The 21,125-nt window shown below is 45.3% G+C and overlaps 1 protein-coding gene across 3 annotated transcripts; it reads left to right on the forward strand.

Moving 5' to 3' along the window:
- The first annotated feature begins 3,307 nt into the window (after positions 1-3,307).
- LOC139614806 (rap guanine nucleotide exchange factor 1-like) lies at positions 3,308-20,542 on the forward strand. 3 transcript variants are annotated; one of them, XM_071472408.1, is made up of 24 exons: positions 3,714-3,862; positions 4,662-5,291; positions 5,479-5,627; positions 6,081-6,292; positions 6,376-6,532; positions 6,931-7,148; positions 10,984-11,098; positions 11,284-11,359; positions 12,067-12,189; positions 12,284-12,421; positions 12,673-12,896; positions 13,171-13,220; positions 13,294-13,399; positions 13,488-13,566; positions 14,024-14,108; positions 14,418-14,510; positions 14,711-14,899; positions 14,994-15,078; positions 15,654-15,748; positions 17,833-17,911; positions 19,371-19,472; positions 19,545-19,642; positions 19,712-19,852; positions 19,943-20,542. In XM_071472408.1, the coding sequence occupies exons 2-24, from the start codon at positions 5,264-5,266 to the stop codon at positions 20,076-20,078; spliced, it is 2,778 nt and encodes a 925-aa protein (XP_071328509.1). In that variant the 5' UTR covers positions 3,714-3,862; positions 4,662-5,263; the 3' UTR covers positions 20,079-20,542. The 3 variants fall into 3 exon arrangements, 2 of the variants coding, with proteins under 2 accessions (XP_071328510.1, XP_071328509.1); XM_071472409.1 differs by lacking the exons at positions 19,371-19,472; positions 19,545-19,642; positions 19,712-19,852; positions 19,943-20,542 and adding an exon at positions 18,116-19,364 and having other exon boundaries at positions 3,694-3,862; XR_011687140.1 differs by lacking the exons at positions 19,371-19,472; positions 19,545-19,642; positions 19,712-19,852; positions 19,943-20,542 and adding an exon at positions 18,116-19,364 and having other exon boundaries at positions 3,308-3,862; positions 14,994-15,748.
- The last annotated feature ends 583 nt before the right edge of the window (positions 20,543-21,125 follow it).

A 21,125-nucleotide genomic window follows, 5' to 3' on the forward strand; every position in this document is an offset into this window, starting at 1 on the left:
CATTGTGTTTGGGGAGAGGCAAGCAGGTGAAAGAGAGGATTGTATCTTGTCTTTGTGGGATGTGTTTTTGGAACTATAAGACTGTGGCCCTGGAAACATCTTGAGGCCACTCACTCACTGACTGTACTGCTGTTCAGTTGTGTTTGTGTGATTCCATTCATGAATGTTTTATTAAACTCAAGAAAGACAGCTGACGCGTGAAGATCTTCTTTTTCAACTCTTTATTGAACAAGGTAATAATTTTTGCCAATAGTGTCCTATTGGGAAAATAGGGAACTATAAGTTCTCCAAGGTACGATGGTGCCTGACCCTTAATGGCTTTGTAGGTGAGGAGGAGGAGAGATGTGATCTCGTTTCCTAGTTCCTGTCAGTACTCGTGCTGCCGCATTTTGGATCAATTGGAGGCTTTTTACTGCATTTTTGGGACATCCTGACAATAAAGAGTTACAGTAGTCCAGTCTTGAGGTAACAAATGCATGAACTAGCTTTTCAGCATCCTTTAGACACAGAATGGGTCTGATTTTTGCAATATTGCGCAGGTGGAAGAAGGCTGTCCTAGAGACTTGCTTTATATGTGAAGTAAAGGACAAGTCCTGGTCAAAAATGACACCAAGGTTTCTGACTGTAGCACTGGAGGCCAAAGGTAATGTCATCCAGAGTCAGTATATTATCACATAGTGTATCTCTGAGGTGTTTTGGGCCAATTACAATAACTTCAGTTTGTCTGAATTAAAAAGTAAGAAATTACTGGTCATCCAGGTTTTTATGTCCTTAAGACTCACCTGAAGCTTGGCTATCTGGTTAGTCTCACCTGGCTTCATGGATAAGTACAGCTGGGTGTCATCTGCGTAACAATGGACATTTATCTGGTGCCTCCTAATAATGTTTCCTAGAGGAAGCATATATAGAGTGAAAAGTATTGGTCCTAGCACAGACCCTTGTGGAACTCCATGACTGACTGTAGTGTTGATAGAAGAGTCATTATTAACATGAACAAATTGGAGTCTATCTGACAGATATGACTTAAACCAGCTTAGTGTGGTTCCTTTAATGCCAACCATATGCTCTCGTCTCTGTAATAGAATCTTATGATCGATGGTGTCAAATGCAGCACTAAGATCTAGCAGGACAAGTATAGAGACAAGTCCATTGTCTGAGGCGATGAGGAGATCATTGGTAACCTTAACCAGAGCTGTTTCTGTGCTATGATGGACTCTAAAACCTGACAGAAAATCTTCAAACAAACCATTTCTGTGCAGATAATCACGTAACTGGTTTGCAACGACCTTCTCAAGGATTTTGGAAATAAAGGGGAGGTTGGATATAGGTCTATAATTGGCTAAAACATCTTGATCAAGAGTAGGCTTTTTAAGTAGAGGTTTCATTACTGCAACTTTAAAAGCCTGCGGTACATAACCAGTTGATAAAGATAAGTTAATCAGACTTGATATAGAGGTGTCGATTAAAGGAAATATTTCTTTGAACAGCCTTGTTGGAACGGGGTCAAGAAGACAAGTCGATGGTTTAGATGAAGAAACTGTTGAAGTGAGCTCAGAGAGATGTACAGGAGAGAAACAGTCAAAATATCAACCAGTTACAGTCGACTCTGAGGCTGCTGAACTGGACAGTACATCTGAACCAGCTGTGGGGAGGAGATGGTGAATTTTTTCTCTAACAGAACAATTTTATTTGTAAAGAAGCTCATAAAGTCATTACAACTGAGGGCTAAAGGAACAGATGGATCAACAGAGCTGTGGCTGTCTGTCAGCCTGGCTACAGTGCTGAACAGAAACCTGGAATTATTCTTGTTTTCTTTTATCAATGATGAATAATAGGATGTTCTGGCTTTACAGAGGCTTTTTTTATACGCCAATAGGCTGTCTTTCCAAGCCTTTAGAGATTCTTCCAGGTTAGTAGAACGCCACCTTCTTTCTAGTTTCCTTGAATTTTGCTTTAAAGTTCGTGTTTCTGAGTTGTACCATGGAGCTAGCCTTCTCTGACTCACTACCTTCTTCCTCAGAGGGGCCACAGTGTCTAGAGTTGCACGCAGTGAGGCTACAGTACTGTCAACAAGATCATCAACCTGTGTGGATGTGAAGGTAAGAGAGCTGTTCCCTACTGCATTGATACATGGCAGTGGGCTAAGTACTGATGGGATTCTTTCTTTAAATTTGCTAATGGTATTGTCAGAGAGACACCTGCTGTAATGGACTTTTTCCCAGATGCTGTGTAGATGTCCCAGATGGCTGAAAACTCAAATTATTACAGAAAATGGTCGGATAAAAGAGGGTTTCTGGGAAATACTGTTAGATATTCAGTGTCAATCCCATAAGTCCGAACCAGATCAAGGGTATGGTTAAAAGAGTGAGTGGGTTCATTAACATGCTGAGAGAAGCCAATTGAGTCTAATAATGAATTAAATGCAATACTCAGGCTGTCACTTTCAACATCTACATGAATGTTAAAATCACCCACCATGATAACTTTATCTGTGCTGAGAACTAACTCAGATAAAAAGTCTGAGAACTCAGATAAGAACTCAGAGTAAGGGGCAGGTGGACGATATACAGTAACTAGTAGGACTGGTTTTTGTGTTTTCAGTTTGGGTGAGACAGACTAAGAATTAGGCTTTCAAATGAATTATGATTAATCTTAGATTTAGGATTTATTAATAAATTGGAGTGATAAATGGCTGCCACCCCTCCTCCTCGGCCTGTGCTTCGAGGGATATGAACGTTAACATGAGTGGGGGGTGTTGATTCATTTAAACTAACATATTCATCCTGCTGCAGCCAGGTTTCTGTCAGACAGAGCAGATCAATGTGATGATCAGTTATCAGATCATTGACTAGTAGAGATTTAGATGAGAGTGATCTGATATTCAATAATCCACATCTAATTTCCCTGTTATTTGGTTCTGGACTAACAGTTGTGTAAATTTTTATTAGGTTTTCATGTCTAACTCCTCCTCTGTTCACTTTTGATTTATTACATTTAAATTTAGGTGGTCGGGGACCAACCTGTCATCAACTGGTCACCAACCTGTCATCAACCTGTCATCAACCTGTCATCAACTGGTCACCAACCTGTCATCAACAGGTCACTAACTGTTCATCAACCTGTCATCAACCTTTCACCAACCTGTCATCAACTGGTCACTAACAGATCACTAATCGGTCAGTGAACCGGTCATCAACCTGTCACCAACCTGTCATCAACTGGTCATCAACCTGTCACCATTTGGTCATCAACCTGTCATCAACAGGTCACTAACTGTTCATCAACCTGTCATCAACAGGTCATCAACCTGTCATCAACTGGTCATCAACCTGTCACCAATTGGTCATCAACCTGTCATCAACAGGTCACTAACTGTTCATCAACCTGTCATCAACCTGTCATTGACATCAGTCTCACACTGAGGATGAGCCATCTGTCAGGAGGTTTGAAGGTTTCTCTATCCTGATGCTTCACAGCTCAGAAAACACTGGACTCCAATGTGTGACACAGAGACGCCAACCAAACACCTTTAAAAGGTAGAGCAGGTAAGAGCTGATGCGAGGAGTGAGGTCAGCACCAAGCCTCAACCCGGTCTGAAACATGAAGCACAAACATGAGCTAAAACCTGCAGTTCCTCTAACGACCACTAGAGTCTGGCTCCAGCAGTGAGTCAGTCCCCAGAGACTCCCATGTTCAAATGTCCAACTTTACAGCAGAAAGAAACATGTTTACAGCCTGGTACAGAAACTGTTCTGCTCTCTAGAGATCATTTCCTCCTTCATGACACCTGTACGGCTGAATTTTACACAACTCAAGGACTAAAGTGATGGAGAATTGAGGGCGTGGCCTCTTTGAGTTACAGGTGGGTGCCATCAGAGTTAGCTAGCTGCTAGCTGTCTGCTGTGGCCTCAATGTGTTTGTTGGTTCTTCAGATGATTTGATGTATTAACTGACTAACAGTGTGGCTAAGTCTGAGCACCTGTTTTTACAGGTGAGTCAAGTTCTGTTACTATATTTTAAATGTTAGCACTGGATAGTAGGTATCAGTGTCTGCCCTCATCATACCTGGTTTGTTAGCTTAGATGTGCTAATGATGCTAACAGCACATGCTAACAGCCTGTAACCAGTGTATGCTTGCCACTGTCATGTCACTGAAGTTTTAGCTCCACACTTCAAAACTGCTCCTCAGAACCCTGTTTGTGACGTCACAGGGGCTACATCCATCTTTATTTACAGTCTACAGACCTCTGCAGGAACAAGTCCTAAAACCTGGAAACTAGTCACATGTCATCACTTCCTGTTCCTGGCCCTGAGTCTCTGTTGATAACTGAAATCAGGTCTGTGTTTAACACAAGGTTAAGACATGTTCAGTTTTTATTCTCTGACATGAAATCAGTAAATCTTCCAGTCAGGTAGGTTCACAGCAGAGTCACGTCATTATAGAGGTTTACTGAAATAAGATTAGTCCACAAACATATTACATTATGATCACATGATGTTTATGTGGAGTGGTTTTCTGAGGTGTAGGTTATTGAGCATTGAGGAGGGAACCTGGTTACATGGCTGTGAGGTCAGTACATCACTGACAGACAGGTAACAGTCACATGTTCTTTGTGGTCCAGGCCCAGGGTTTTAATGAGATCTTCCTGACCTGTTTTCAGGCTGTGACGGTCAGGGTGGAGCAGGAGGTCGATGACATCAGATATGTGGACATGTACCTGTCAGTTACCTGCCAATCGGTGTGACACACTGCAGCAAACATCAGCATCGACTCTGAGGACAACACAGCTGAACCATCTGCTTCCAGCCAGCAGGCGGAGCTGCACCACCACAGACATCATCATCATCATCTTCATCATCGTCCTCACTGTGAGGATTTCATCTAACTGAGACAGAAAGAGGGAGAGAGGACAGAGAGAGAGAGAGAGACAGAAAGAGGAAGAGAGTGAGAGAGAGAGGAGCGACAGAGAGAGAGAGAGAGAGAGACAGAGACAGAAAGAGGAAGACAGAGAGAGAGAGACAGAGAGTGAGAGAGGGAGACAGAAAGAGGAAGAGAGGGAGAGAGAGAGACAAAAGGGGAAGAGAGCTGCAGGACGAGCGTGAAAGGTGAAATATTTAAAGTGAGACAGGAAGAAGAGAGAAGAAGGTAGAGAGATTCCGAGTCAGACAGATAGACAGAGAGAGAGACTCTTTAACATGAGCACAGAGGATTAAACTGTCTCGTCTGATCTGTGATCAGCTGTCTGTCTATCCACCTGCAGACATGTCCTCTCGAGCTGAGAGCAAGACAGGTAAGCTTGTTGTCTTCCTTCTGTCTGACATGTTAACTGTTAGCCTGCACAGGCTAAAAACATTCACTTCCTGTCACTTTCCTTCAGTTTCCTTGTTTAAACTTAAATGCTTTTATTTTGTAGTTCCTGATGGTGATGATAGTGTTATGATGATGATTATGATGATGACGACTCTCTTCCTCCTCAGCCTCTCAGTTAGCGTCTCTTACCATGAGAAGACTGAAGGATAAACTCCAGCCAACACGGATCAGACGCAATGAGCGAATCAAACACACCCAATCACAGAGGACCAAACCACCTGATCTGGACCTGCAGGACAACACACTGCAGCACAAGGTACACACACACACACATACACACTGAAGACATGTAGTCAGACCACTTGAGTCCAGTCTAAGACAAGTCCACATGGTGTTTCCCAATGAACTGAGTCCTTCATTAGGCTCAAACCTGTTTCTGTTCACCTCATCACCGTGAAGGAGCCGCCATCTTTCAGGTGAGTCACAGGTGTGTTTGATGATGCTGCAGAGAGTACAGTGGGAGTCAGGTCATCAGACACAACCTTTTTACTGGGACTAGGTCTAGACCACAGACTCAGGGTTCCAGACAGAGATCAAGTCCAGCCTGAGATCATAAACACACCTGAGTCTAGAGATTTCCTGTGACTAAGCTAAGCTAACAGCTGACAGTGGGCCACTGTTCTCAGACATAAAGTTAATAAGTGTGTGTGTGTGTGTGTGTGTGTGTGTGTGTGTGTGTGTGTGTGTGTGTGTGTGTGTGTGTGTGTAGTCCAGCTGTGTGTTGGCGGACCAGCAGCGGGCCGTCATCAGCTCTCTGCAGTACTTCAAAGCTCTGGTGGACAGACTGGGAGTGGACAGACCTGAAGTGAGCAAACTGGTCCTGGACCAGTCTGTGGTGGGGGGTCTGCTGGGTGGGGCCTCCAGTGGGGTCCTGGAGGCGGTCCAGACATTGGTCCAGCTGGAGCCACACCTGCACAACAGGTAGATGACACATCTTGACCTCTGACCCTGAACATGACACAGTGAGCTGTCTCATGACCCTGACCCGTCTCTCCTCTCCACAGTCAGACCGTCTCTGCCTGTCTCACTCGTCTCTACATGTCTCTGGCTCAGCTGATTCGCTGGGCCGATCAGGTGATGCTGCAGGGCGTCACCCATGATGACAAAGAGTCCACGGCCAGTGTTACCACGGTGATCAGGGCCGTGCTGGACGGGGTCAAGGTTAGGACAAATGTTGGTCTGGTGTTGGTGCCCCAAAAGAAAACAGACCTGTCCACGTCTACAGGCTCAGTCTGTCCCCCTGTCCTGTCCTCACCTGTTCCTCTTGTCCCATCCCACCCTGTCTTGACCTGTCCTATTATTTTGTCCTTTTGTGATTGACCTATTTGTTCCCACCTTTGACCCATCCTGTCTCTGTCCTGTCTGTCTTTTATTTTGTCTTAATGAAGGTTTTGTCCTGTTTTTTAATTGATCTATTATTTTGTCCTGTCCTTGTTGTCCTCTGGTTCTCTGTCCTGTCCTATTGTGGTCTCTCCTGTCTCGTGGTTTTGTCCCATCCTCTCCTGTTTTGTATTTGTTGTCTTGTGTCGTGTTCACTCGTGTGCTGTCATGTTCTTCAGGATCTTGTTCGATTGGCTGCAGAGAGAGAAGACAGCTCCGCCCCCTTATCCCCTGTCAAATTACAGCCTGCAATGGGACAAACAGGAGGGTTTGAGGAGCAGCAGACATCAAACAGGACGTCAACCTGCAGGAGTCCTACAGAGGAGGACACAGTTACAGCTCCTCCAAAACCACTTATGCCCCTCCCCCAGGCGCTCCCCCAACAGGGACTCCTCAGGTGAGTCCAGACCTGAAACAGTCTTTCCTCATGACAGACCTGTTGACTCTCAGGTATCAATAACAATGTGATCATAAATCACCATGGTGTGACAGAGAGTCAGGACCAGCACTATGAGGACCTGAACCCAGATCTCACTGATCCTGAATCTGGATGACAGGAAGCGGACTGTGGAGGGTTTCTGCCCAATTCAGGGACAAGTGTTATTAATTTATTTATCTGACAGAGAAGTGAAGATGATGATGATGATGATGATGATGATGATTGAGTCACGTATCAAACTTTATGATCAGACTGATTCAGGTTCAGTGAGGATGAGTGTATGTGTGGAGATGAGAAATTCTTCATCATCATCATCATCATCAAACCTTTATTTATACAGGGAAGGCCACTGAGGCCCAGCTCTGTTTTTCACGGACAAAACTATAGTAATATAAGAAACGTCATAAATAAAACAGCAGAACGTGAATGGTGACACACACACACACACACTCACACAAACAGTCACTCTGCCTCAGTCATTAATACAGAGTAAAAACAAATTCAGTCTAATCTGAATCTTCTTGTCATGTGATCAGTGCCTGTGCTCACTCGTTAACTCTCACCTGGTGCAGTGTGAAGCTGAGCTACAGCTAACGAGTCTCATCAAGTAAACAGGAAGTGTCTGGACGTGTTCAGGTCGTCTCATCCTCATGAACCTGGTGTCTTAGAAACACCTGGAGGGAAGTTCTTCAGCTTTGACACAAACAGTCACTTTGACTCAAAGATGAACTGATTCTGGTGGACAAAGGTCAAAGGTCACTGTGACCTCACAAAACATGTTTTTGGCCATAACTCATGAGTTCATAAATTATGACACAATTTCTCAAATGTGTATAGGGATAAAATAAAGTGATTAAAAGGTCAGAGGTCAGCTTCACTATGAAATCATCATGTTGTGGAAACACCTCTGGTCATTTCTCAGCGCTGTGACAGGAAGTAGAATGTGACCAGGTTTCCTGTTGGTGAGGAAACATGATTTTATATTAAATCTGTAAAAATCATCAGCATCAGCTTTAAAATCCAGAGTGTGTCACTTCATTGGTCTGTAGTTTAACGGTCCACTCATTTACATCTGTTCATGGTCATTCAGAGTAAACAGTTGATGACAGTAACAGGTCAGATGATAAGAATGACGGTGACGATGTTAACAATGAGGACATGTAGAGCTGAACGAAGGTTCTGAGCTGAGAAGCTTCAGTCAGCTGGAGATGAAGAAGCAGAAATAGACCAGCGGCTGAAACAGGAAGTAGAAAGACTGAAGACATCACATGTCACCCTCCTCCCTCCCGTCTCTGCACTTCCTGTCTCTCTGCTAATTGACAGCAGGAAGTAGAGGAAGAAGAAGTGAGAGAGACAGAAAGACGTGAGCAGACAGTTTCAGCTGCTGTTTGTTCCTGTTTATGGGATCAAAGATTTTAGATGTTAGACGTATGCCAGTAGGTTGTGTGACATACAGTGCATCCGGAAAGTATTCACAGCGCTTCACTCTTTCCACATTTTGTTATGTTACAGCCTTATTCCAAAATGGATTCAATTCATTTTTTACCCCAATTCTACACACAATACCCCATAATGACAAAGTGAAAAAAGTTTGCTTGAAACTTTTGCAAATTTATTAAAAATAAAAAACAAAAATATAACCTGTACATAAGTATTCACAGCCTTTGCTCAATTGTTGAAGCACCTTTGGCAGCAATTACAGCCTCAAGTCTTTTTGAGTATGATGCTACAAGCTTGGCACACCTATTTTTGGGCAGTTTCTCCCATTCTTCTTTGCAGAACCTCTCAAGCTCCATCAGGTTGGATGGGGAGTGTCGGTGCACAGCCATTTTCAGATCTCTCCAGAGATGTTCAATCGGGTTCAAGTCTGGGCTCTGGCTGGGCCACTCAAGGACATTCACAGAGTTGTCCCGAAGCCACTCCTTTGTTATCTTGGCTGTGTGCTGAGGGTCGTTGTCCTGTTGGAAGATGAACCTTCACCCCAGTCTCAGGTCCAGAGCGCTCTGGAGCAGGTTATCATCAAGGATGTCTCTGTACATTGCTGCAGTCATCTTTATCTCGGACCCTGACTAGTCTCCCAGTTCCTGCCGCTGAAAAATATCCCCACAGCATGATGCTGCCACCCCCATGCTTCACTGTAGGGATGGTATTGGTCAGGTGATGAGCGGTGCCTGGTTTCCTCCAGACATGATGCTTGGCATTCAGGCCAAAGAGTTCAATCTTTGTTTCATCAGACCAGAGAATTTTGTTTCTCATGGTCTGAGAGTCCTTCAGGTGCCTTTTGGCAAACTCCAGGTGGGCTGTCCTGTGCCTTTTACTGAGGAGTGGCTCCGTCTGGCCACTCTACCATACAGGCCTGATTGGTGGAGTGCTGCAGAAATGGTTGTCCTTCTGGAAGGTTCTCCTCTCTCCACAGAGCAACGCTGGAGCACTGTCAGAGTGACCATCGGGTTCTTGGTCACCTCCCTAACTAACCTCACTAACCCTTCTGCCCCGATCGCTCAGATTGGCCGGGCGGCCAGCTCTAGGAAGAGACCTGGTGGTTCCAAACTTCTTCCATTTACGGATGATGGAGGCCACTGTGCTCACTGGGACCTTCAATGCTGCAGGAATTTTTCTGTACCTTTCCCCAGATCTGTGCCTCCATACAATCCTGTCTCAGAGGTCTACAGACAATTCCTTGGACTTCATGGCTTGGTTTGTGCTCTGACATGCACTGTCAACTATGGGACCTTATATAGACAGGTGTGTGCCTTTCCAACTCCTGTCCAATCAACTGAATTTACCACAGGTGGACTCCAATCAAGTTATAGAACCATCTGAAGGATGATCAGTGGAAACAGGATGCACCTGAGCTCAATTTTGAGTGTCATGGCAAAGGCTGTGAATACTTATGTACATGTGATTTTTTTGTTATTTATTTCTAATAAATTTGCAAAAATTTCAAGCAAACTTTTTTCACTTTGTCATTATGAAGTATTGTGTGTAGAATTTTGAGGTAAAAAATGAATTGAATCCATTTTGGAATAAGACTGTAATATAACTAGTGTGGCCCGGTAGTCGAGTGGTTAGGGCGTGTACCACATTGAGCGCAAGATGCTCTTAGCAGGCAGTCACTGGTTCGACTCCCGACCGGTCCAACTCTTTCCTGCATGTTATTCCCCTCTCTCTACCCCCTTTCCTGTCAGTCTCCACTGAATGATAATAAAGGCACAAAAAGCCCAAAAAAAAAAAAAAAAAGACTAACATAACAAAAAGTGAAGCACTGTGAATGCTTTCCGGATGCACTGTCACTTCCTGCAGTTTTACATTGTTCTGGTCTGTGTCCACACCTGCAGCTGGTCTGAGACCAGGTTTATACTGAGGGGGACTGACACAGTAGATTCAGGTCTTCAGATTCAAACCTGTGGAAAAAAAGAGGTCTGTCAGTCGTCCACCCACTGTGGCTCCTCTGACCTGAGACAACACTGAATAAAGACTCAGGTTCAGGTGGACCTGAATTCACAGGTAACTCCGCCCATTAACTCACAGCTGATTTAAGGACAGGTCACAGTTTCCTCATCTACATCCACATGAAGACATGAACAGGTCCTGATCATACTGGACATTAACAGGTTCCTCTGTCTGTCTCTCTCTCTCTCTCTCTTTCTCTGTCTCTGTCTCTCTGTCTGTCTCTCTCTCTCTCTTTGTCTGTTGTCTGGCTGTCTCTCTCTCTCTCTCTCTGTCTGTCTCTCTCTCTGTCTGTCTGTCTCTCTTTGTCTGTTGTCTGTCTGTCTCTCTCTCTCTGTCTCAGTCCTCCAGCTCTGCCTCCTAAAAAGCGTCAATCATTGTCAGGCCCCGCCTCCTGCAAGGTAGCCATAGTAGCACCAATGAGACGAGAGCCTGAAGCTGACACACAGTTTCAACAGGTACAGTATATGACCATAGATACAAGTTGATGTGGTGACAATTTGTTAAATTCATGTTGTGTCTCTATTTTCTGCATTTTACTGTGACACTTAACACAGAGTTTACACTGGTCCAGACCACCTGGAACCTGGACCTGGTCTCAGACTGGCTTCCTGTGCTCACACTGTGTGTGTGTGTGTTACAGGAGTGTGAGGACGATGACTGTTTAAAGCGATGCTCCTCGTCTTCTACAGACTCTGCTGCTGACAACACATACTGTGGTAACACACACACACACACACACACACTCACACACACACATACACATTTCCAGTCAGTTGGGGGTGTGAGTGACTTACTTCCTGTCAGTTGACAGAAATAGGAAGCAGTGTTTGTTGTCTCTTCCTGTCTGCAGCGAGGTGTTCAACTGCTGCCTCCTGCTGGAGAAACACACATCAGAATCAGAATCAGAATCAGAATCAGAATCGCCTTTATTGTCATTATACATAGTACAACGAAATTTGAGCGCTGCTCCCTTGGTGCAAACAATGGTAATTAAATAAAATAAATAAAAACCTAAAGAGAGCACGAAATTAAAAATAAAGGAGGTATAAAAAGGCAGGTAATATGTACAGATATTTACACGTGGTAAGAATGAAAAACCCGATTATTGCACTTTAGGCCCAGTTTTATTGCACAGGTAATTGTGATCATCCGGTCATCCGGATATTTATGCACGTACACACACACAGACACACACGCACACACACACATAGATCTGAAAACTGCATGTTTTACAGACATCATGTATATTATGTTTCATACTGTGGTGAGTTTTAATGGCTGCTGCCCTGTTCAGGTCTTGAGACCTCCAGGTAAAACAAAGGCAATAATAAACACAGTGTAAGTCAGTGTAAGTCAGTAGTGATGTCATAGTGACATCACGCCGACCTCGTGGGAACCGCCTCTCTCTCTGTTTTCTTCTCAGAGGAGGATCCAGACTACGACTTCCTCCACACAGACCTCTCCTCCTCTGAGACTCTCCCTCCTCTTCCTCCCTCCTCCTCACTCCCCCCTGCCCTGCCAGAGAAGAGACGACGCAGCGCTGCAGGTGAGGAAACACCTGACCTGTCTGTCTCCCTGTCCCTGTCTCCCTGTCTCAGTCTGTCTAACCTGTCTCCCTGTCTGTTGTCTCTGAACCACAGGAACAACCAACTCTCAGTCCCCACCTTCTTTTGAATTTGACTCCACCCCCCACAAACAGATTGATCCTGAAGAGCCTCTGTCCTCCCCCCTGTCCCCCAGCAAAACCCCCCCTCCCCTCCCTGAGAAGAAACGACACAGTGAGTAAAACTGGAACCGGGTTTTATTTCTACATCAGAACAGAGCTGGTCTGAGGTCAGCTGGTCTGAGGTCAGCTGGTCTGAGGTCAGCATCTCTGAAACCCAGACTGAATATTTACTAAAAATTAATCTACAGAGAGAAAATGCACAGATAGTAAGGTGTTGATGTAATGTGAACATCAGTCTCTTTCTCCACCTGTCTCTCTCTCCATCTCACCTCTCTGTCTCTCTCTCCACCTGTCTGTGGTCAGTCCATCAGTACCTCCAGTTCTGTTCGTCATACAGCGCTCAGCCCTCATCCATCTTCTACCAGACTCCTCCCACCTTCAGTCACAGCTTCAGACAGCGAGAGGTGGAGACCGCCTACCAGCTCACACACACACACCTGGACACACACACAGTGCCCAACACAGACTCCGCCCCCTCACCTAAGCTACCCCCTGCTCCAGCTCTGCCACCAAAGAAGAAACAGCAGGTACAACAGGTGTTCACCTGAGATCATGTCTCCTCCAGGTCCAGACCCACATCAGAGATTCTGGGTCTCATCAGTTCTGGTTCAGAACCTTTAAGAAACATCAAGTCAGTGTTTGTAACATGTTCATTGTGAAGTCTGGTGAACCACACTGTTCTGTTGTTCTTCTGTGGTTCCCTCCACACCTCTTATTAGAGTGGACTGTGATGGAGAAAGCAGAGGTTCTGATCAGTTATTGATCTTTGATTTGAATTTATTTTGCTGCTGTCGTCGTCAGGATTCAGCTGAGGATGACAAACAGAACAAAGGGGACCAGAGCAGAGACAGGTGAGACACACACACATCAACAGAAACACACACCTGGACACACAAACAGTCAGTGATGCTCTCTGCTCTGCAGCTCCCTGCAGGAGGAGGAGCTCGGCAGGAGGAGCGGGGAGGAGCAGGAGGAGGTGTTACTGACCGACCAGCAGGAGATCCTCCACAGAATCACCATGAAGCCTGAGGTATGTGACCTTTGACCCCTGACCTCTCTACTAAATGTCAGTAGTTTAACCTGTTTCCTGATGCCTGAATGACCTCTGACTGTCTCAGGAGGAGGAGGGGCCAGACGTGAAGGCAGCCTCTCCTGAGATCCTATTGGTCTATGCCACAGAGACTGACAGCAGCACTGGTGAGTCCAGATCCTGAGTGAGTCAGTCATTCAGTCAGTCAGTCAGACAGACAGTTAGTCAGTCAGTAAGTCAGACAGTTAGTTAGTTAGTCAGTCAGACAGTCAGACAGACAGTTAGTCAGTCAGTAAGTCAGACAGTCAGTCAGTCAATCAGTCAGTCAGACAGATAGTCAGAGAGTTAGTCAGTCACTCAGTCAGTCAGTCAGTCAGTCAGTCAGTTAGTTAGTTAGTTAGTTAGTTATAGTGTAGGGAATCCTTTTATCTAATCAAAGACACAAACTTGTGGTGCAGGTTAATGATTTGTCCAGAACAACAATAACAACTTCTTCATGCAGTTCCTGACTCACTCAGAGAACTGTGGTGGATTTACCTGCCCAGTCACCTGTGACAGAACTACAACCAGCTGAAGCACAGAGTAACACTGACAGAATTTGTGTGTGTGTGTGTGTGTGTGTAGAACAGGTCCTGTATTGTGAAGCCTTCCTCTCCACCTACAGGACCTTCATCAGCCCAGATGATGTCATCAGTAAACTACAGCACAGATATCCTCTGATTGGTCAGATTGTGATCACTGTTACTCCTTTATGTACGAAACACCGTCCTGACTAAAAGGATTTACTGAGTTTTCTTCAAATTCCCTGAGGACATGTTGATCTATGACATCATTTGTCTGGAGATGTGGATGAGGACCAGTTTCAGAATCAGGTTTTGTGGATTTCAGAAAGACCAGAGGACACAACAGAGGAGGCTGAGAGAGGACAGGTAGCGACAGGTCAGACCATCTGATTTATGTCTCAGGTGTGTTCATCTCACCTGAAAGAGTCTGAGTTTGTTTCTTTAACCATCAATACGTACAAACACCTGCGTGAAGGACGTGAACCTGAACACCTGAGAGCTGCCAAAAAGACTTTCCACCTGCTGGTCAGAGTGGTGGACGAGCTGAGGTGACACACAAACATAACAAACACAAACACACACACTTTGCGGTCCAAGTGAAAATGTCCAGGAGACTGGGGGGGGGCATGTTAAGCTGTGACACGTCAAAGTGTCGTCGCTGATAAATAACAAGAACATTCCTCATTCCTCCTGTGTGTGTGTTTGTGTGTGTGTCTGTCTGTGTCTGTGTCTGTGTGTGTGTGTGTAGTGTGATGGAACTGGACTCTTCTCTGCTGCTGCTGCTGAGGGACCTGGTGTTCAGCCTCCTGATTGGTGGAGAGCTGGGCCCGGCTCACATGCTGCGCTCTAACATCCTTTCCAAAATGGAGCAGAAGTGGCAGCTCATTGGTTCTCCACAGTCACTTCGCCCCCTTGCGGCCAGGGGCGTGGCAGCCAGGTAAACTCATTTACCTGACTGGACGAAGGCACTACATGCTGGACTGTCATTGGTCAGCTCCTGACCGTCACCTGTCTCTGCTCTCGCTCTTCAGACCAGGAACTCTTCTGGACTTCAGGAGTCAGGACTTAGCTGAACAGCTGACTCTGCTGGACTCTGAACTCTTCTACAAGATCGAAGTACAGATGCTCCATGTCACCTGTCTCACCTGTCTCTCTCTCACCTGTCTCTGTCTCACCTGTCTCTCTCTCTCACCTGTCTCTATCTCACCTGTCTCTCTCACCTGTATATGTCGCACCTGTCTCTCTCTCATCTCTCTCACCTGTCTCTGTTTCACTTGTCTCTGTCTTCCCTGTGTCTATCTCGCCTGTCTCTCTCACCTGTCTCTGTCTCACCCGTTTCTCCCTCTCACCTGTCTCTCTCACCTGTCTCTCTCTCACCTGTCTCACCTGTCTGTCTCACCTGTCTCTGTTTCACTTGTCTCTGTCTCCCTTGTGTCTATCTCACCTGTCTCTCTGACCTGTCTCTGTCTCACCTGTCTCTGTCTCACTTGTCTCTGTCTCACCTGTCTCTCTCACCTGTCGCTCTCACCTGTCTCTGTCTCACCTGTCTCTCTCACCTGTCTGTGTCTCACTTGTCTCTCTCTCATCTGTCTCACCTGTCTGTCTCACCTGTCTCTGTTTCACTTGTCTCTATCTCACCTGTCTCTGTCTCACCTGTGCCTGTCTCACCTGTGCCTGTCTCACCTGTCTAGCTTCCTGAGGTGTTGCTGTGGTCTAAGGAGCAGAATGAGGAGAAGAGTCCAAATCTGACAGAGTTCACTCAACACTTCAACAACGTGTCCTTTTGGTAAAACACCGACACACAACACTCTGCTTCACTGACCGACACTCAGTGAAGTCAGTGCTCTTGTGGTGGTTCTGGACCATGTGTGTGATCAGTCAGTGATAACACAGCAGTTCAACATGAAACTTGAATACACATCAGTGTGTCAGGTCGAGTCAGTTTTTATTTATATTGCGCCAAATTGCAATAGAAGTTATGTCAAGGCACTTTTCAGATTGGGGGGGGGCACAGCCTGGGCGCTCATGTCCTTGAGGGAAAAAAACAGGTGGTTAGAATAACGCAGTGATTTCACAATAATATCGTTGGCAGGACCTGGACTCTACTGTGTTTATACTGGGTATGAGTGAATTATTGAGACTGAGGCCCACCTGTCAGTGGGAGGATAATAACGGGTACAACGTCTAAGGTTGCGGAGGAATATACATCTCAGTGAAAGTTAAGGTGCAGTAGTAAGTTTTAAGTTTGGATTTGAAAGACTGAATTGAGTCGGACAGTCTAATGTCAGCAGGGAGGTTGTTCCAGAGCAGAGGGGCCGAGAGGAGAAGGATGACTTTTTAACTCTAGGAACAGACAAGAGCCATAAACTCTGGGAGCGCAGATCATGAGAAGGAGTATAAGGTTGAAGAAGATCAGACAGGTATGAAGGAGCCAGTCCATGTAGAGCTTTATATGTCATCAGAAGCACCTTAAAGGACATGGACATGACATGGATAGGAAGCCAATGGAGGGAAGCTAAAACTGGCATAATGTGATCACATTTCCTGGATTTAGTTAAAATTCTAGCAGCAGCATCTGAACTATTTGAAGACTTTTAATAAGAGCACGTGGCCAGAAAACAGAACATTACAATAGTCAGGTCTTGATGAAAAAAAGCCATGAATTAGGATCTCAATGTCAGTCATAGACAGAAAAGACAAAATCCTAGCTCTGTTACGGAGGTGAAAGAAGGCGATTTTAGTGATATCTTTAATGTGCTGATCAAAGGAGAGGGTAGAATCAAATGTGACACCAGATTCTTGGCTGTGAGACTCTGAGAAATCACACAATTGTTTATAGTTAATGTTACATGATCAAACTTGTGTCTATGTCAGCTCAGGCCAATTACCAGCATCTCAGTTTTGTCTGGGTTTAGGAGCAGAAAATGCTCAGCTTTTTACAGCAGACAAACAGAGCTCTAGCTTTGCAATCTGAGAGGAATCATCAGTCTGTATGGGCAGATACAGCTGAGTATCGTCAGCATAAAAGTGGAGATTACCTCCATAATGAAGAGGTGAAATATATAGAGAGAAGAGCAGAGGGCCAAGAACAGAGTCCTGGGGTACTCCATATGTATGTTGATATAGAGTTATTATTGGAGATGCACTGTGTCCTGTCAGATAAGTAAGACTTTAACCAGGTGTGGGCCTGAGACACCAACTGTGCTTTCCAATTGGTCAAGGAGAAGACAACGATCTGTGGTATCAAAAGCTGCACTGAGGTGGAGTGAGAGTCCATCGAGATCAGAAGATCGTTCACTACTTTAATGAGTGCCGTCTTGGTGGAATGTCGACTTTTGTTTTCAGTACCTTACCTTCCTCTGGAGAACTCAGCCCTCTGCTGGTTCACAGGTGCACACACACCAATGAGAGGTCACATGACCCTGTAGTTGTCCATTGAAAGTCAGATGTCTGGTTAATGTTCTGACAGTGGAGGTCATGCACCAACAAGCTGTTTGCCAACCACCAAAAAGCATCAGAAGAAGAAGAGCTGCGTCAGTGACCTGAAATCACAGCAGATGTTTGTGTTTTGAACTCCTGCAGGATAAACAGGTCACTACAGGTCACCTGCACCGCTCACCTGTAACTAATCTGCTGTCACCTGCTGTCATCACTGACTCATCAGTGATGGAGGTGGTGAGGAGGCTCGTTAAAGACGGGGATGAGGGTGAATTTATTAAAGCTGTCAGTGGAATGAATCACACTGACAATAACTGTTTCATAAAATCAATAATAATATGAAATAAACTCATAACTTCACTGGTGATGAAGGTCATGTGATATTTTGCACAATGTCTCCAGTTAAAACACTAATGCTGTGTGTATGTTTAGGGTTCGTTCTGTTATCATCCTTCAAGACAAACCTCAGGATAGAGAGAAGCTGCTGCTGAAGTTCCTGAAAATCATGAAGGTAAACACACACAGGTGGAGGGCGGAGCCTGGGCGGAGCTCAGGTGGGATGAAAACAGGACGCTCTGTGTCTCTTTTGCTGGCCATATGGCCCCTCTCCTGCTGGATGGTGTCCCACAGGGGTCAGTTCTTGGGCAGATTTTATTTGTAATGAACAGATGTGGTGTTTCCCTCCACTGATACACAGATTGACCTTTGACTTCAGGATGCCGAGTTCACTACTTGACCTCCGTGATGTCAAAAACTGGATGTCACAAAAATTCCGACAGAGGTGGCTGTGATTGGTTCCCAGCAGTTGAAGAGTGAATGGAACACATCAGACCTGCTGCGAAGAATCTTCAGTTTGGTTTGACAGAAACTGAAAGTTTGAGCAGCACAACAAACAGTCTTTATTTTAATTTATCCAACCGTTGATCATTTTATCTTTTTTTTTTTTTTTTTTTCAATATTATTTTTTTGGCCTTTTCATGCCTTTATTGGATAGGGCAGTTGAGAGAGACAGGAAATGGGGAGGCAGAGAGAGGGGGAGTGACACGCAGGATAGGGCTGCCTGGCGCAGGATTCGAACCGGGCCGCCTGCAGTGAGGACTATAGCCTCAACACATGGGGCAGGTGCTCTACCCACTGAGCTAAACACCGCCCCTTTATCTTTCAAAGATACAGAGACTATTTTAGGCGCCTTTATTTCTCCACACCTGGACTCCTGCAGCAGCCTCTTCACCTGCCCCCAAACTGTGCAGAGGTCAGCTGCCAGACTTCAAACAGGATCCAGGAGAAGGGACCACATTATACTGGTTTTAGCCTCCTTGCTCCGGCTCCAAGCACGTTTTAGACCTGATTTTAAGATTCTACTGTTGACTTCTTCACGGCCTCTCTCCATGCCATATATCTGATCTTCTAAGAGTATATGAACCAGCTTATAGCCTGAGGTCCTCAGACAGAGGTCTTTTATTTTATTGTTCCTGTGGCAAAGCTAAAACCAGAGGTGGTAGAGGTTTGACAGTCAGAGCCTGAAACTGTGGATCGAGCTGCCTGAGGAATCAGCTCAGCAGAGTCAACTCTTTCAAATCTTTATCACGGAGTCTTTCCCGATTTTACCTAATTACTTCATTTTTTTCATCACTTTTTTTTGGTTTTATTGATTTTCACTGGTCACTCTCTTGCTGGTGACACTGTCTATTTACACTGATACGAAGAAACTTTAATTTTAATGTCATGTCTGATTGTTAATTGTTGCCTTATTTGATCTGCAGGTTTTATTTTGCTGCACTTTGTAATGTGGGTTTAAAGAAGTGCTCTCTAAATACAGTGGATGAACAGGGTGAGTCAGGGTTGGGTAGAGTTAGTCAGGGTTAGTCCAGGTTAGTTTCCATGCTAACAAACATGACATGCTAAGTTACCCATGATGCAACAGAGAAATTACACCTGTCAGTAACACTCTGTTGTCTGTGTCCCTGCAGCACTTGCGGAAGCTGAACAACTTTAACTCGTACCTGTCCATCCTGTCAGCGCTGGACTCTGCCCCCTTGCGACGCCTGGACTGGCAGAGAAGCACAGCTGAGGTGTGTGTCATGATCAGAGATTCACTTAATCTTCTTTAAAACGTTGGTTCACGTGAACGTTTGTGTTCGCAGGCTCTGGAGGAGTACAGCTCTTTGATTGACAGCTCATCATCGTTCAGAGCCTACAGAGCAGCACTGGCCGAAGTGGAACCTCCCTGTATACCCTACCTGTACGTTCATACCTGTACATCTCACTGGACACCTGTCTCTCTCGCTCTCTGATCTGTCTGTCTTTCCAGGGGTTTGATCCTTCAGGACTTGACCTTTGTCCACCTGGGAAATCCTGACACCTTGATGACATCACAGGGTTCGAGGGTCAACTTCTCGAAACGCTGGCAGCAGTTTAACATTCTCTACACTCTGAGGAGCTACCAGCAAGTGTGAGTGAGCTTCAGCACCATCAGTACTCAGTAATTTTACCTGTTGTCTTACCTGTGTGGAGTAACACCTGAACCCCTGTCTCTCTGCAGTCCTTACTCTCTACAGCCCAACGATGACATCATATTATTCTTTAATGACTTCAGCGATCACCTGGCTGAGGAAGCACTGTGGGAGCTCTCTCTCAGGCTCCGTCCACGGAACACCCCGAGAACCAATCAGAGATGACAGATTACAAGAGACGAAACCTGGACAAAATGGGTTAACCTGTGCTAACCTGGATCATCACAAGGCTAACCTGGGTTACCAGGCTGACCAGGCTGAGGTGGTGCTAGTCTAAAGCTAACATATCACAGATCAAAAGACTTCATAGTTCATATTCTGGGCTAACCATGGCTAATAGCGTGCTAAGTCATACTAACCTACCCTTCAATAACCTGGACCTTCAGCTACCTTAGCAGCTTTATGTAAACAGGGGTTAGCCTGGAACTGTTCTGGAACTGGCCTGGGATATCCAGGTGTTAACATGGACTAACCTGCCCTCTGGGTGGGCGTGGCCTCCTCCTGTCTCTGACCTCAGAACTGTACTTGTATTCACAGCAGCACACCCAGTAAATATCACTGTTCACCTGCCAGCTCTCCTCTCCTGATTGGCTGAGGTAGAAAACTTAAATAAACCTGGAAACACCTGAGCACAGTGTCTTTAATCAAGAGAGAACATGACGTTTATTATTATTTCTACTGATGTATTAGAGGAGCAGCAGTGAAACCTTTGAGGAAAGTGTCTGTGTTGTTTTTCCATTTTTTAGCACCTGTCCTCTGTCTCAGGGACTGTCAGCACATCACAGCTGTTCAGTGGACAAACAGAAGAAAGGAATTTAATCTGAGAAATTATCTATCATTTAGACTGTTGAGCGTTCTCTGTTTATGAGATGATAAGAGGTCAGATTTTATATACAGTGTAATAATATAAAGATCAAGGTGGGGCTGTGGAGGTGTCAAATATGGAAGGAGCAGGCGGAACTGGAGAAGAAGAGGTTGAGAGTGTAGAGCAGCGTTGGCAACTGGCGGTCTGCGGGCCAAAACTGGCCCACCAGATTATTTTGATAATCTGATTTTTTTAAACTTACAAAATTGAACTGATAGTCTCACATTAAACTGTTGCTAATGTCAAAACAGAGAATCTCCTCCCACCTGAAGATGCTTATTATACTTTTATCCACGTTGAGAGTGAACACAACCTGTCACACCAGGAGCAGCGCACAGCGCCTGGTT

This window comes from Trachinotus anak, unplaced genomic scaffold, assembly GCF_046630095.1.
Source record: "Trachinotus anak isolate AG129_WGS33_773 ecotype Australia unplaced genomic scaffold, CSIRO_AGI_Tana_v1 ptg000038l, whole genome shotgun sequence".
Lineage (NCBI taxonomy): Eukaryota > Metazoa > Chordata > Actinopteri > Carangiformes > Carangidae > Trachinotus > Trachinotus anak.

Excerpts from the sequence above, each read along its gene's own strand:
- LOC139614806 (XM_071472408.1), top strand. The coding sequence starts at position 5,264 with ATGTCCTCTCGAGCTGAGAGCAAGACAG. Across the intron at positions 6,293-6,375 it reads GAGCCACACCTGCACAACAG|TCAGACCGTCTCTGCCTGTC; the intron begins GTAGATGACACA and ends TCCTCTCCACAG. Across the intron at positions 7,149-10,983 it reads CCCCAACAGGGACTCCTCAG|TCCTCCAGCTCTGCCTCCTA; the intron begins GTGAGTCCAGAC and ends TCTCTGTCTCAG.